At 42.7% G+C, this 17,195-nt stretch overlaps 1 protein-coding gene across 1 annotated transcript in view; it reads right to left on the bottom strand.

The window, feature by feature from the left end:
- ZDHHC20 (zinc finger DHHC-type containing 20) overlaps positions 1-17,195 on the bottom strand; it is a 45,981-nt gene that overhangs the window by 28,335 nt on the left and 451 nt on the right. The window contains exon 2 of the mRNA XM_021379572.1: positions 807-833. Within this exon, the coding sequence (XP_021235247.1) occupies positions 807-833 (27 nt within the window). The remainder of the gene's footprint in view (positions 1-806; positions 834-17,195) is intronic.

Raw genomic sequence — 17,195 nt, 5'->3', positions numbered from 1 at the left:
TAGAATTTCTTTGATCAGTTTGAATCTCTGTAAATACACGCACTGTGACATATGCTTGCTAAACACAATACTAAGTGTTAAGTAAAGTTTGTCAAAACAAGGCCTTAACCACTTCACCTGGAAATGTAAAATTATACTGTACAGTCACCTCTGAAATAACCGTGACTTTGCACAGTTCTAATCAGTCCTGAGGAATGGTGTTCTGAGGAAGCTGGTAAGCTGTTCGGAAAACAGCCAACAGTAGAACAATCCTTCCTCTTCAAGTCACAGGATACAAGGAAGACAGTAAGACAAGTGATAGTAAGAAGAGTGGTCAGGCTCTGGAATGGGCTCCTGAGGAGGTGGCTGAGTCACTCACTGTTCCTGGAGGTTTTCAAGAAACATTTAGACGTGGCACTAGGGGATGTGGTCTAGCAGGGCAATATTGGTGACAGGTGGACGGTTGGACTGGATGAACTTGGAGGCCTTTTCCAACCTTTGCGAGTCTATGATTCTATGAGCACACATAATCCCTTCAGGAATAAGCAGAAAATTGACTGCTGCAGTTCCTTCTTTCTTCTGTTCTCAGAAGGTATGCATTTAAACATATTTGCACACTTAAATCATAATACTCACAGGTCTTGTCATCACCCCAAGCCTGTGGTACAGCATGCTCAATATACTCATCCTCATAATATTTATCTTGTTTCTTAGCAATAAGCTACTTAATACAGAGAGCTTATGCACAAAGCACATTTAAATTCTACATCCCTTAAAACTTGTGTACAACAAAACTACTCATAAAAATATTAATTAAAAAGTGTTACCTTTTTCTGCAGTTGAAGAAATAGTAACTGGAAGAGAAAAAAAAGGTACAAGGTAAGTAAATTTGTAATGAACAAAAGATTTGGTTAGAAGTGAGATACACAAGATGCTCATTTGTTCCAAAGCATATTTCAAGTGTTCATAAAACCTCCCTACACACTTCTAGGTCAAACAGGATTCCTCCTGCCACCCCCTAAGGCTTGGTGAGTCAGTGGAATAGCTGAAGAGATCCAGCTCCCTGCTCTAACCATGTGAAGACACTCCTTTTAACAGAATTAGAACATAACTTATACAAGCTGCCCTTCAGATATGCATCTAGCATGTTTTCTGAAGCACACTGGGAACCAGGCCAACAGGTATACAGCCAGAAAGAACAAAATGAGATAAATGAAGTTCTGACAGAAGTCCCTGTGAAACTGTATGAGTTGTACATAATCTCTAAGTTTATATCCACCAATTCTCTCTTCCCTTGTCATAAGCTGTTTGACTTTCTTTTTCTTTTAACCTGAACTCCTGAGGCACAGTTAGAAACTCTCCACTTCCTTCTCTTCTGCAACACCATCTCTTTTTATCCCAACAGCAAATTCTGTTGTTGAAATCTGCCTTGGGTACTACCCGACTGGTACATTCTCCTGCACCCACGGTTCTCCAAAACCTCAGGAGTTCATTCACCAGTTGGGTAAGATGCTGCTCAGAGAGCAGCTGTACTCATTGGAACACTCTGCACCACGCTTCTTGCTGAGTCTCTTCCCTAGACACTGAATTCCTGAAATTCCATGATGAAGGGATCTTTTCCTGACATCTGATATGGCAAATTTAAGCTTCTGGTCATCAACAGGAGCAAAAGGTCAGAGCACACCTTGCCTGCTGCCATCCACCTGCTCCACGTGGCCTCCTCTCTCTCAGCACTGACATCTGTACAGTCATTAGTCTGTGCATCAGCTCAAAAGAGCTTTTTCCCGATGCACACTAGAGACATAAATCCACAGGGCTTCAGGATGCATTAGAGACTTCATTCCACAGAGCTACTCTGGTCAAAGAGGCAGCACGTGTCTCACTTACCTGTAGGTATCTAGGGCAAAGGGGCCTGCAGCCATATTACACAACTGTAACTCTTTTCAGTTAGAGACATTCTGAGGTGTGCATTGAAATAGCAAGGTAAGCCCTGTTTGTTCAGATGATAATGATTTTTTTTCCACTCCTTAAAATACACTCTGTCTGTCTATCCGTGGAAGCTCTAGCTTCAACTAATGGAGGTTAACCCCAAAGAAGAGCTTAATTCCACATTAGTGCATTTTTGATGTGCATAGTTGCACAATCTCCTCTTGTGTTTCTGTCTAAAACCGGGACACAACCCACACAGAAAAACCGACCTGAAGCACACAATTATCTGCAAAGTAAGTACATGCATATAAGAACAAGTCCAACTGCATCATGAAACAGTTTCATCACTACTCCACCGCATTATACAGATGTCATGTTATATTCAGAGTAAATCCTGTGAGAGTTTGGGGTTGAAATTTTACTGAAGTGTTATTTCTCCAGTTCTAAATTAGCGTTAAACTTTTTAAACAACACAAAGGAGGATATAAAAACCATTAAAAAGGAGAAAGTTAAAACAACCTTGCTACATAGAGTTGTTTGCTTTACTAAAAAAAAATTAATAACAGTACTAAAAGTACATCACATTAAGCTTTGTCTTTGGCTCCTGATGTATTTTAACTAAACATCTTGCGAACAGCTGGACTAACATGTATTTCCTTAGACAAGAAATATAAAAAAGTTCTCAATTATTCTCTAATGGGTTGTGAGAACAGTGTTATCTATAAAAACAGATTCATTTCTTTCTAAGTAATTCCGGCTAAAGCATTCCATAATCTGTAAGTCTCATTTCTGCTCTCAGTACAGAACTAAATGCTGAGCCAGATTTGATGCTTAAAGACTCGAAGTATTGAACAGTCTTTACACACAGAGAGAAGCTTAAGATCTTATCACTTGTGAGACTTCATTTAAAAAAACCCTAAATAAATTTCATAAAAATTAATTACAGCTTTACGGAACCAGGAAGATAATTTTCTCATATTTACGTCGGTCCCTTAGGTCAGAGAGGAGTTAGGAAAACAATTTCAGTTTGGCAAACTCCTGCAGTATGAGGTGAAAGTGAACCCTCAAACGCTTGTGATTTTCATTCTGTCCTATCATCCTTAAATTAAATAAAAATAAGACAGCTAGTTCTCTCTTGCCTCAGAAGTTACAGGATTCTGCTTCTATTCCTTGTGGCTCTTATTCCTGCTGTCAAATGGTCTCAATGAAGAGCAGTCCCAGTATTTATACAAAGACCCTCATCATGTAAAGATCCTGTGGAACTGCTCAAGTTAAACCTTCCTTTAAATAAGCTAATATTTAATCTTTACATAACAGAGATCTGTAATTATTTCCTAGGTTGGCAACGTAACAAGCAGCTTTATACCATCAAGAAATCAATTCCAGCTTTTGAACTCTGGCTCAGGAAGAAAACAGAACACGGCATTACCATCGTATCCCACCATCCCCGGCCTGCAGCTTCAGTTACAAGCTCAGCTCTCAGGTTTTGGTTTGCTCCTCTCTTGCTTCTAAGTATTCAGATCTTGCTGTCGGTCTCCATTGAAATTTATACCAGTTTCAACTGTAAACAATTCTTAAACACATTCTTTGTTTGGAGGAATTGGATGGGAAAAATAAAGCAGCACTGCCTTTTTACTCACTGATTCTTTTTTTGAACAAAATAGGCACCGCATATGATTTACATATTAACCTCAGGATACAGTGTACTACATTCGATGCATTTGAACAAGTTAGTGCCTTCAGCAAACAAACCAGTACATATTTCAGAAATGTAAGTGCTGCAAATCAGCTTTTCTTTTGAGGATTTCAAAATAAATCCCCATGTCAGCCTACTGCTTAGCTACAAAAGGAAAAATAAAATCGAGAGCACAAGTATTCTTAGGATTGGCTTTTTAGGTTTCTGATTTCTAGAGAAGCCTTAAAGAGTTCCAGCAAGATACTGCTAGGGAAAGATAAAAATACAATTAGACAGTGAAGGCTGCAGCTCACATCGTTGCAAAGCTGAGCAACACACACTCATATGCACACTGAGCTGCCGCAGCAGCCTTGTAATTCCAAAGGATTCTGCATCTCCGTGTTACAGCTCTGTGCAGGCCTGTGAGGAAAGCTACTGAGTCCTACCCTTCTGCTGCAGTGCAGGGCTGCCTGTCGGTTACCTCGGATTTTCCCAAATTGCCCTCACTGAGGCTCAGGACAGTCTGCCTGTGAAGAAAAGCAGGCTGGCCTACACAGAACCCTGGGCTGCTGCAGCCTGTCTGCGGATAAACAGCCTCATGCGTTGCTCCCGCAGCATTGGCAGCTTACACATCGCAGCTCTCCACGCCTTGGCGTCACTGCAATATGAAGCATGCAACACGAACACGTGGTTCGGCTTTCTACAGAATGCTAACTCCCAAACACACAGCCCAGCCTTTTGATAGGCTGTATTAAAATGCACTTTTTAACTTGGTCAACTTGGAGGACAAAGAGAAGTTCCAGGTTTGACTTTATCATAGGAAAACGTTGCCTGAGTTTTGATTCAGATGTTGAGCATCACCCTTAGCAGTGAAGATACCTCTTCCTTCAGTTCTCCCTTATGGCTCTGTATAGCCTGCATTGCTGCCTGTTATCTTCCATCTCACCTATGTCACGTGAATCACAGAGCAGTTCTGTAGAACGTCACAGGAAACAATCCTGCAGATGTAGGGCTGTTATAAATGGTATCATAAATGACACTGGGGAAAAATGCCATTTGTCAGAAGGATTCTTCTTGGAGCACACACTGACAGAGGAGCAGAAGCAGAAGGCTTCGGAAAAGTTTTTAAGGAAACCTACCAAGGTAAGCTTAAAGAAAACACATTTGCCCTCAACCTTGAAAGAAAACTGAGCAACAAAAAATCTCTCCACAAAACTCACACATCACATATCCACACTTCCTAAAAGGCATCATCTAGTCCAAGCCACTCTTTGAGAGCCAGGTATTTATTTCCAGACCAAGAAACCCAGCTGCAGAAGTAGAGAACAGGAAAAAGATTGATCTTGCTAATGCTGCACTTTGTGCCCTTCCTCTTCCTCCCTGCACAGCGGCTCCTGGCAGAAGTTATCCTTGGGGTATCACAGCCTCTCCAAGAATCTCAAGAGTAACTTCACATTTTGGCTGACTTTTCCTGTGGACAAAACAAAGAGCTAAATGTGCAATTGCATTCCTTCACTAGATGTAGAGAAGTTATCAGACTGAAACCCAACAGGAATTCCCTGGGGCATTACTATGCCTGCAAAGACAAGCACCGCTTAGCGTTATCTCATTATTCACTTCTTCATAGAAGGGCGTTTAATTGAAAGCACGACTTGGATTTATAATCACGTAATTCCCGTTTGGAAATACAGACCTTCCTCATCCAAAAGAATACGGTAGAAACACCTCTTACTGAGGTAACTGGGGCAGATGATGAGTGAATTTCCTCAGACACACACACTTGCATTACAGACCTAGGGCAGTGGCACAGAATGAGGACCTTAGCACCTCTGCACTTCTCCCAAAGCTCCGTGACCGTTCCACACCGAGCTCTTCCTTATTTTCTGACTGGCAGGCACCCACCAGTGTGTTCCTCCCTCAGCAGCAGGGAGTTGTTTTTAGACAAATGACTCAAGACAACTGAGTTGACAGCACCACGTGGCCAAAAGCCAGCACACTCAAACACTGCCAGGTCCCTGCTGAAAGGCTGTGGGGGGCCAGGAGCTGCATTACACGTCTTGCCACCAGCTGGAACAAACAATCTCCACATGAGTTTGGGTCACAAGGACCTAGAGTTGTTTTAGCTTCACGCATTGCTAGACTGATTTTTAAAGAAAGCAAACAAACAAAAAAAACCCTCAGCATCTCCAGCCCTAGGACACAGCTTCCCCACAGCGCACTGCTAAGTCATTCAGAAGGTAAAACTTCTTTAAGCCGGTGGTGCAGGAGAGGTGGATCCACTGTGTGCCTGCATCTAGTGGGCAGCATGGGCACACAGGACACGCTGGACATCTCTGCTGCAGGAGGGTAAGAAGTCCCACCTTGCTGCATGTGGGCTGGTCTGGTGCTGGCTGTTGCCAGCATAACTGCCACCAAATTTAGCGTGCTTGTGACCACCGTGTTTATTGCTACAGGATTCAAAGAAGAACACTCACAGGGACAGATAAGATGTGGAAATATTTCAAATAAGGCAGTACATGACGCACCACAGACCTCTTCTGTTATTTGCAATCGGTCATGGTTACAATTGGTTGTACGGTTAAGAAAATATTAACACAATTCTTTAACTACGGCAATTAATTTAGGGAGGACAGAGGCTTGCTGCCCAGAAAACATTCTCTTCTCACAAAAGAAAACAGGTTTTTATTTATGCAAGGTCTTTTTCAGCTTCAGTGCAGAGTGTATGTGCATAAATACAAGTAGGGCTACAGCAGAAACTGGCATAATTGATACAAGATACTCCTTGGGTACCAAGTTACATTTAGCAATGAATTAAGCTTTGACAACTGAAGAGATTTCTCCTGCACATTCTGGGAACAGCAAATTCTGTGCTCCCACTTCACAGCTCAAGAACACAGTCAGAAAGGCAGCCAACTTCTGGAAACCCACGACATCCTATCCACGACCCTCTGCCTCTACAAAATACCCTTACAATTTATACCAAGGGTCTCATAATGGTTCTTATTGACAGCATTTGCGTATTTTAAATGACTTCAAAGCTCAGAGTTACACTTGGTTAGCACGCAGGAAGAAGTGTCAGTAAGTGTTAAGCTCCCAGCCCCGCCAGGAACCAACAAGACACAGCACTGCGAGCTGCAGCAGCCCAAGCCACTCAAGGCCTTTTCTGGAAGCAGCATCCGACGTTAGCACCCGGCTGCAGCAACACATACCAGGTTTGTTGTTTCTGAAAAGCCCTATTCCCTGAAAAGCTCTATTCACTTCTAATTTACTGTAATTGCCCAAAGAAATCTAATGCAACTTGATTTTCTTCAGCTATTTAATCACCAGTGCCATTGCTCATTCTATTTGCATTTGATTGATTTTAAACCTCAGCATTACTTCAACACGGTTTTCTTAGCTGCTCAGCAGAATAATTGGACTTTCTTCATTCACATTTTTCCTCCAAAAAAAGCCCCACTTTATCATAACAATAACAGCCTTATTGCCCAGCAGTTTGGAAGTGCTGCATTAAGTTGTTCTCAATATTGCCTTTAAGCTATGATATAAGGCCAAAAGAAAGCCTAGTTTCCTCTTGAAAGACAAAGAAAGCTATTAGCTGCACATGCCAGTCTGCTGCGCTCCTTCTGACACTGAGGGAATGGGAGAAACCAGAAACAGCAGAAAAACATGGAAAGTCAGAAGCACCTGAGCTGATGTCCTCAGAACAAATTAATTACATTCACCACTGAAGGAGAGGTACTGACACTTGGGCTAGCCAAATCAAGCTTATTGTAAAACGACACTTGAGCATGTGTATTTATGAAAGGGCCTTTTCCGCTGGAGTAACCCCACTTGGTTCTGTGGTTAAGATGTTAGGAGGATGGGGCGGGGAGAGCTTGGACTTGATGATCTCTTGAGGTCCTTTCCAACCCCTGCAATTCTGTGATTCTGTGAGGACACTTGCAAGAGATCCGAGACACAAATAAGAGCATCAGCTACTGAGGGCAGAGCACAGGTGTCCGGTGTTGGGCTGCTGTCCTCCGCAAGATGAGCTGCTCTGCAGGTAATAGTAGAAACCATCGCTACATTTAAAGTAGACAACAGAAACCAACAATGTACAATTTGTTCTCTGAAGAGAATTTTCCAGGTAAGGGTAACAATTCCTTTTTTGAAAAAAAAAAAAAAAAGGAATACTCTTCACATTCTTTGTGGCTGTAACCACCAGTCCCTACACCTGCTGAGTGCCTTATGGCTCAGGCTGCTACTAGTAAATCCATTTACTTCCAGTCTAGTTCTCTAGAAAATAGAGAAACGGTCTTTATTTAACTATTCCAAACAAGTTCTGAGGCATTATCAAAGGTGTGCAGAGGGATCAGCCAGTGGGGAACACAAACTCCAGGCACAGCTGCTGCAACCTTCAGACACAGTCACCAAGTAGCAAGAGAACTGTGGGCTGACTGCAGGCCCCTACTTTGTTGGCAACATATCCATCCATCTCTGCATTTGGCTTCAAGTTCTTCCAAAATCAATTGTTTCCTGACTTAATTTCTGGCCCTGCAGCCAGTCTTTCCACTAACACTAGGATAAAAATCTCATTGCAAAACTCTCCGGATAAAAATCTCTTTTTAAATCTCATCAAAAAGTATTCAGCACTTGGTTTCTGAAGGAAAGATTTTGCTGCTGTCAAGTTCATCAAATAATGGGAGAAATCAAACAATCCAGCAAGCAGACCCATTCACATGCATTATGTCACCGGATTCTTCTAAGTTCAATTTTTTTTTTTAGTACTGTCGGATAGGTTTGGTTGATCTTTGCCACTTGAGTTTAAATATGGATGGATGTGTCTATCATGAGGAGAGCTCATTTTCTGCCAGCAACACATTAACAACACAACAGTCAGTAACGTAGCCTCCACAAACTCCCATCAAGATATCAGTAAGCCACACTTATAAGCCCTTTAAATTTCTTTAAAGTTTTGTCGTGAAAAACATGTCATTTAAAGCTATATCTATTAGCTGTGAGCAAATTTAATGATGGGGAATTCATGTCTTTAGCATACTGGATTATTCAAATATTTAGAGAATAGATAAAAGTTCAAAGACTGTACATGGCAATTTTGAGATTCTGTTCATGTACGGCTCATCAAGTTGGTTGATAACAAATGCTGTCATCTTTTAATGCTGGAGGCTTTGCTGCTTGTTCTGGCAAAACAAAATGTCACCTTCGCTTGAATCTAAGGAAGGTTTAATTTTGGGACAAACCTTGACTGCAGCTTCTTCCTTATGTTTCCTTGAAAAAAGGAAAGAAAAACAGCAATGCTCACAGAAATACAACAGAAGAACCAGATGCTGCAGAGGAGAAAACATCCAGGATAACAGGGCAGAAAGTTTTGGCTTGGGGACAAGACTTTTCTTTCCCCCCCACAACAGATCTTATTTGAGAGCTAGGCCACATAGGAACATGAACAAGTGGCAGCACAAAGACTGCCAGAGCCACCACAGAGGGATTTTTGGATACTCCAGAGATCCATGCTACAGGTCAGAAAGTGCGACAGGAAATGCGAAGATACAAAAGAACAAAATCTATCACCCCTACAGCTCTCATTCAGTAAATACTGCTTAAAGCAAGAAAAAACAAAAACAAAAACAAAACAAACAAGAAAACCCTGATCTCCTGATCTCTCCCCTCCACCCCAAAAGGAAACAAACCATAAGCAACCAACACCTGCCTGCTGACCTCTCACCAATTCTTGGAAAGCATTAACTCAGAGCTCAGTGAAAGGTCAGTTGCACCACCACAAATCTAACACAATGCGTGCCAAGTGAAGTATCAGCACTGCTGCTGCACCTCAGAGTTGCATTTAGGGCTCCCAGGGCAAAGCACTGGATGGAACACAGCAGGACTGGCAAGCAGCCTAGCAAGAAGTAAGCGAGGAGTTTGATGTATGCATCACTCCTACTAAGAAGACTGACTTTTGCTGCCATCCTTCTAGGATATCGCATATAGTGACATAGCTGCAAGAACATCTACATTTGCAGGTGAAGTACTGGAGAGTGGTGAATTGGTAAGAAATGATGTCTGTGAAGAAGAAGAAATTACTGCCTCTGTAATTTACGGATAATTAGATGAGAAAAGTGGTTAGTTCTAACCAAGCGCAAGACCACCCAGCCCCTCAAGGCGGTGCCTTCCCCGGCAGCTACACAGAACTGGGAACCGGGATGGGATCAGGAGGTGCAGCTGCTTGTCTGAAGACTGAGAGAAGTCAGGCAGAGAGGAAAGCACCACGGCACAGCAGGAGGGAGCTGAGGCACAGCTGCGCGCAGCTGATGCCCTGCACATGCCCCACAGCTCTCCCAGGCCTCATTTTCTGCTTGCACTCAAGCCTTTTTCCCACTCCCAACAGCTTCTTGGCAATAGGGTCTCTCCAGTGGCTCTGCACATGTGGGAAGATGGGAGAAACATAGGATCGTCGCAAGTTTGAGTACGTCAACAGAAAAAGCCAAACAAAAGAAAGAAGACAACTGAACCTAGCGCTCAATTGGCTTCATGCTTTCTTTTGTTCGATGTCTAAATTATGAATTATTTAAAATGTTCAAGCCTATCCTCTGCACCAGTCACTGCATTATTCCAGCACATACCCATCCTGTAACACGGTGAGTAATATCCCTTTATGCAATCAAGAGGCTGAACTCGAGCTTTTTAAAAATTTTAATATTTAAAAAAAAAACCCACTAAATTTAAGGAATACTGCATTAAATTGATAAAAATATACACACACATAAGACCTCTACAGAAATCCTATGCACAACTTGCAGCCTTTTGCAACTATTATTAAAAAACAAACAAACCCCTCTCCCCAAAATTCCACATTACTCAACCGATTTTTCAGATGGGAGCAGAAACCAAGTTCTGTCCAGGTACCATCTGTTCAGCTTTGTGGACGTACACTTCGCTTCTCTTTCAATCCAAATTTGACAGATGTAAAAGCAATGACTGCTTGTCAAGAAGAACAGCACAATAATAGGTTCTTTACAGGCATGCTAAGAAGAGACTGTGGCTGAGGCATTTAATGGCACTTTTGAATTTACCGCAGACAATTGCAAATCAACTTACAAAGTAACTTTGTCTAGTTCACTTCAAACAAATCAAGTGCGTTCCTTTCAAGGTAACTTCACATTTCATCTAAATTTTGTTTCCTTCTCTCTGCAGTGGTAGCTTGCCTAATTCCAGCTGAATTATTACTTCCATCTCTAAATAAGAATTCTGCGCTCTGGAGACAGACATCGGGATGCTCAACCCAAAGAGCACAAATAAGAAAACCTGTGTGAAACCACACCTGATCTCTCTGTAAATCGCACGATCAAAATGGCTCTGTGTTTCCAACTTAACACAGTGCTGCACCATATATAGCATCAGAGGGAGAGTGTTACAGAAACTGCAGAGGCAAGGCATGCTGCTCTCATGATCAAATGATCTTATGAGCAAGTTCTCTGTGACAATCTTGTACCCATAACACAATTTTAATAGTCAAAAGGGAATGCGAATGAGGAACAGATGAGCCATTTGGTCTTTTGAAAGAAAGGATAAGCAGATGCTTGATATGCTGCAGAGGAGGAACTTGATTTTTAGCACAGATAAGAACAGAATGTCAGAGGTTCCAACAGGAGGCATTGCACAGACTAGGGGTGGGGGAGAAGGGGAAAGGTCTCTTTTCTTTCCTGGCACAGGACAGGAGCAGTTAAAGACACCCCACAGAAAACAATGTGGTGACAGCACAAAGGCTGATATTAGGGAAGTGGCTCAAAGAGCAAATGTTTTTGTTGGGGTTGCATTGCTCCTCTTACACCTGGATCCATCCAGTATTGATTCAGCTGATGCAGGACAGTGCCTGTCATTACCTGTCAAACGTTCCTACTAAGCATCACACATACTAAGAAGAAAGAAATGGATACTCCTGTCCCGGTACTGCCACAATACGCAGCGGGCAGGGGGAGTTGAACAACTGAGCTGAGCTGAAAGGTCGCTAACAGGTGTTTCAGGAAACTACTGTTTTAACACTGGGAACAAAAACACATCTCAAACCAGCTTGAATTTGTACCAGTTGGACGACTGTTCAATAAAGAGTTGGATAAACACAGATGTATTGATTGGGTTAAAAAGGAACCCAACGAACCCACAGCATTTACAGACACATGTTTAGACAGGCAACTGGATTCCTCCCTTTTTCATCTAAATTTAAAGTTCTCATACTACCCAAGCCCTCCTAGGCTGAGAACAAGAACTCCATGGGCCACATCCAGAAGGCGAGGAGGAAGCACCCCAGTGAAGACAGCACTGATCACAGCTGCTGCAGAACAGTAACACGTCACAGTTCCTGCACTGGCTGAGATAGTTGTGCTCAGCTCCCCGCCTTCCTTAAAACCCTGCTCCAAGCTGTCATAGCCAATGGCCAATTTAGGCCAAGTTGTGGAGCTCGGGGGAGGTCTCGTGCCAAGTGGATACCAGCACATTTCACCAGAACTGCTGGATGGGCAGAACGGACAGCTGCACACTCCCTGGTAGGAAACGGCTGCACTGAGCTCAGACGCTGGTTTTCCATCCAGCCCTCTGGCAGGCTAACCAAACCCAAACCAGGCTGCGCACCCTGCTTCTTGACCAAACAGTAACTAGGGATCACAGAAAGATGCCAGCCGCTGCAGAGCCGCTGGGAGCAGTTTAGCAAATAAAAGGGAAAAGCCACGCTAGAGGGCAGGGTCTAGGCACTGCAGAGGGGGCTGGGAGCGAGCAGGGCGCAGAGCAGGCAGAGGAGGAAAGGCAGACACACAAGACAATTCCCCAAGAAACCAGGCTGAGCTACCGCTGCTGCTCTTGGAATTTTTTTTTGTTTTGTTTTGTTTTGTTTTTTTTAATAATAGGAGAATGCCAAGTGAGCAGATTTCATACCATATAAAGGGCACGTGTCCACCCATCCCTACAAAGCAACGGGACCAACAGAGCGCGAAGAACCAAATAAGAAGGTTGATCATCTTTCTGCTCAAGCTAAGCATCTGGTTTTCCAATACACTTGTATCCAGCCTGAGCACCTCAACAGGAATCCTACTTATTCATAACAAGGGAAGAGGCTCTCACTTAAGATGACAACAGGCATGCTTGAGCCAAGGCACTACAACAGAACTAAGTGCATCCACAGCAGTTTTCTTTTCATTTTTTGAAATTCACAAGAGAGGCACATAAACACAGTTACCTATTACTAATAATCTAATATGCTTAATTAGTTAGCTATTCACTCTCCTGAAGACGAACCCCCTCTCCTACAGGAATGGCTTTGCACACACCATGCCAATGCTGTACTTAAGTGTTGCTGCTGTCAGAAATCAGGTTACTGAGCTGCTGCTGCCCTTTATACCACATCGTTCTGCTTGTTAACTGCTGCATTAACATTTTTAGCAGAGATTTCTTCTGGAGGAGGCAGATGGAATTACCTTCCTTCTGTTTACAAACTGGTCCATTACAATAATACATCACTGAGTGCTTCTCATGCGCTTTGGGGAAATCAGAGCTATCTTCCTACTTAAAAGGGTTACTGCAGTTATTACAATAGTGAAGGAGTTAAATGCACACCAGTAACACCACATTATGAATTCCAAGTTACAAACTGCTATTTGCCAAGATTTGAGACATATTAGACATTAAAAAAGCAAACTGCTCAGCAGCTAGATGTTAAGAAAGTACACAAAATGAATTACTCTGACATATTTCAAAAATCACAGCCTTCCAGACTTTGAGGCGTTCCAAGCACAGAAACACTAATACAAGACTGGTACGTACATAAAAGCAGCAGTTCTCCTTATAACTCCACCCAGCAGAAAAGCCAGGATGACAACACACAATTTTAGCTACAGAAACAAAATGCTACCTGTAACGTGTTATTATTTTTTTTAAATAAGGCCAGCTAATACACCGTAATTACAATCTGCAGGCATCTCAGCCAAAGTTAACATCTTTTTCTTTTTCTCCATGCAGACTGCACTATCAAATTCTGCTAGAGCTTTAGTGAAAAAGAGGTGCCTGCACGAAACAGCCTGGCTTCACCCACCAGCTTCTGCTATGTTCATCAGAACAGTGACTTCTGACCACAGTGTAGCCAGTCTGTATTAAAGCTGCTCACCTACAAAGCCTTTGGAGAATGGTGGGATAGGCAATGAGACACAAGTCACCAAAAGCGAGAACGAGCCCCAAGAGAAGAGCTCTGGTCATGCTGAGCACGACCTTCTGAAGGGATGTGGTAAGCAGAAAGAATCAGTTCAATTCACTAACAATATAATACCACCATTGTTTACCAAGGCAATGTTAAAAGCAAAACATGTTTTGACAACGAGAAGGAAAACAATAAGTGGTTTTAAACTAATGAAAAGCTATTTTGCAGCACCTGCTATGTATTTCTAGGTGTGCTTTCTTGCATACAGAGCTCCATGCAAGTTACACGTAGAAAGAAAAAAAATAATCTACTAAGAAAGCATTAATTCATGTTTTCCTAATTTAAAGTATTTAAAGAAAATCTGACTGAGATGCTGCCTTGAGTCTTTTCCACTTCCTTCAGCTATGTGCGTTCACAGAGTTTTTCTGCAACAATTCCCTCAACTTCCACGCATTTGGTGAGAAATGGCTGTTTTCATCTTTCCAGTTGGCTCAGTAGCCAGATTACCAGATGGATCCCGGCTACACAGCAGCAGCGGTCTCAAACAGCCAGCATCCACCAGTTCAGCCCAGCAATGCTTCAGAGAAATACACCAGTGCTGGCAGTTTCTATGGAGGAAAACAACAGAATAGCTCACACTCCTTTCATCTTACCCACACCATTCCTTCCCGGTGCTCACAGGCAGTATGTAAGTAATATAATTCATGGTTGTAGAAGCGGCATAACCAAGTAAATACATGCTGGTGGTGAATTACAGAGCAGGGCCAAACCTCAGCCACCAGGAGCAGGACGTTGAGCAACATGGGAATGTCCCAGTGCAGGAGGGTGGGGCAAGTAGTACAATGAAGCAAAACTGAAAGGAAAAGAGTGACATGAAAAAGGAAGCAACCCCAGCTTTACAACACCACTCTCTACTTCGATTATTAAGAGTATTTTATGATACTGCATTAATCTTGGCTTCCCAGTAGATATACTAACTGAATACATATGTTTAACCATTAATACATGAGCTGGGACTCGAGGAAAAAAAAAAACCACTACAACAGGATAGAAGAAATAGTTGGGGAGAACAAAGCCTTTCTTCCTGTTTCCGTGTTAGCTTCACATCTCGACAATTTGGTAACCTTTAACAATAACCTTGGGAAAAAACACTGATGCCTGTGTGGTTGCAATTTCTGTTTGACTCTCAGTACTTACTCGATCTGTTTGGTCTCCTCCTTTATAAAACTCTCCTCCTTCCATCTGTTTTTCCCCCACCCAGACGCACATCAGCCAGAGGCACAACAAGCCATAAGCCCCACTTCAGCACCTGCTGCATGGGCACATATGCTGAGACTGCCACTTCATTCATTAGCAGCGCATTAAAGACAAGTCCTTGCTTCATAGTGCACACTGCAGTAGTTTTCAAACCAAATTAAACATATGGAGTACAGGGAGAAAGTAAACATACCTGCCAAAAGAAACAGAAAAATCTGTTGTGCTCTAAATCCTCTCCACGCTGGAACTCAAACACAGGGCAAGAGAAAAGCATTGGGTGTGTGTGTGGGGGGGGGAAGCAACCAAAAACCTCATAAAACACCAGAAAAAAATATCTTCTCCCCTGAGATGAATTTTCATCACAAGTGTAAACAAAGTTCAACAGAAGGTTAAAAATGATAATAATAATTTTTTAAAAAAATCAATCAGAAAAAAAGTCACAGAAAAACAAATCTCGGTCACCAGCCACCATTTTGACATTGAACAACTGTAGGGCTCAGAGACAGCAATAAAAATCAATAGGTAATTTTCTTACTAAATGACTACTTTTTCCTAATAGCCTGTATCTGCAGACACTGAGAATAAAGCTGATTTACAAGCAAGTACCACCAGACATCTAGAAATCAGATTTATAGATGTGAAAGTTCTTGCATAAACAGGAGCCAACCTTTTCAACTGTTTGCACACAAATGAAATCCTGCTGAATTTGGAAGGACTCCGCAGCTTCTCTGTGTCTGCAAAGGTCTTCCATCAGATGGGGGTCAAAGATTTATCTCTGGCCAAAATTACTCAGCAGCATCCAGCCCTAACCCACTCTGTGATTCGGGCGCAGAGCCAGGACTTGGGAGATGGAGGACCCATCCTGATTCAGCCAGAAAGCACCAGTGCAACCCTGGGCAAGTCACTTCAGCTCTTGAATTTCTGTTCTTCATTGATGAGAAGAAACACACACCCCTGGTCTGCCTTTTGTAATGTTGGTCTTTGTATCACATCTGTAAGATGTAAGTCTGGAACCTGACACAGCCCCCTCAGCACTGCTCTGACCCATGCCCCAAACCTCCCGTATTAGAGACTATCTAAAATCTGGTTCCAAGTGTTTATAGTTTTAAGCACTATTTCCCAAAAATAACAGTACTATTTACTCATACAAGCGGAGTACTAAATCACAGCAATCTGACACATTTGGACGCGCTGACATTTCCAGCTCTTTCGTGTCAACATTTCATGTAATACCTCAGAAAGCATTCCTTTAGAATTATAATTCTACTATTTTATGTCCAAACATTTTGCTTGCTATTTATGCTACATGCTATTCCACATACATTAACAGAAAGGCTGTGAGATAGACAAAATTTCAGAAAAGTTACCCAAAAACTAAGTATTGTGACAAACAAACAAACACACAATTCAGATTATTTCCAAAGAACGGGTATCTTTACAAGTTTCACCAAAGTATACTCAAGCATTTTATTTCAAGTCAGAGCTATCAAAGCAATTATTATACAGAAACAGAAGTATATGGACCAAAGCACACCTACGCACATAGCTTAAAATAGTTCTTCACTGTTTTGTTGTATGTTTTACCTTTTAATTCCACCTTCCTTACTTTAAAATATCGAACACCAAATGATGTGTTTCTTAGATTTCTTGCACTGCTACCAAGCCCCAACAAGGCTGGTGAATGCTGCGCATCCCTGTGCGTCTCCATTTCCCCTGATCGGGTGAATATCCTCCCGAATCAGACTTAATTTCCTCCTATAGACGGAACAGGGTACATTTCATCCTGACTGACACCGACTACAAATCAGATTTGCGCGAGGCTGAACCCTACCACAGAAAGCTTGACGCAGCCTGACAAACCCCTAAGCCCCAAATCCCGCTTAGGGAGAATGTTTTTAGCCTAATTACACCTCCGTGACACCGGACCCCGGGACTGTTAATTAAAAGAGGGGAAGAGCACAACTCAACGCGCTCAAGGAGTTATCGGGTACACGAGGAAGTTCCAGATCGGCTTAAAATGAACGAAATAGAAAGAAGAGGGGGAAACGCCGCCGGAGCAGCCGCAGCCGTGAGGCAGAGATCCCGCCCGGGCTCCAGAGCCCTCCAACCCCTCCCCGGGGCTCCGCCGCCATCCGGCGCCTCAGAGCGAGCAGAGCCCACCGGGACCCCTTCCCGCCC

Source organism: Numida meleagris, chromosome 1 (genome assembly GCF_002078875.1).
Source record: "Numida meleagris isolate 19003 breed g44 Domestic line chromosome 1, NumMel1.0, whole genome shotgun sequence".
NCBI classification, from domain to species: domain Eukaryota; kingdom Metazoa; phylum Chordata; class Aves; order Galliformes; family Numididae; genus Numida; species Numida meleagris.
Note: the sequence above shows the minus strand (reverse complement) of the source record. Positions and strands in the feature narration are given on the sequence as shown.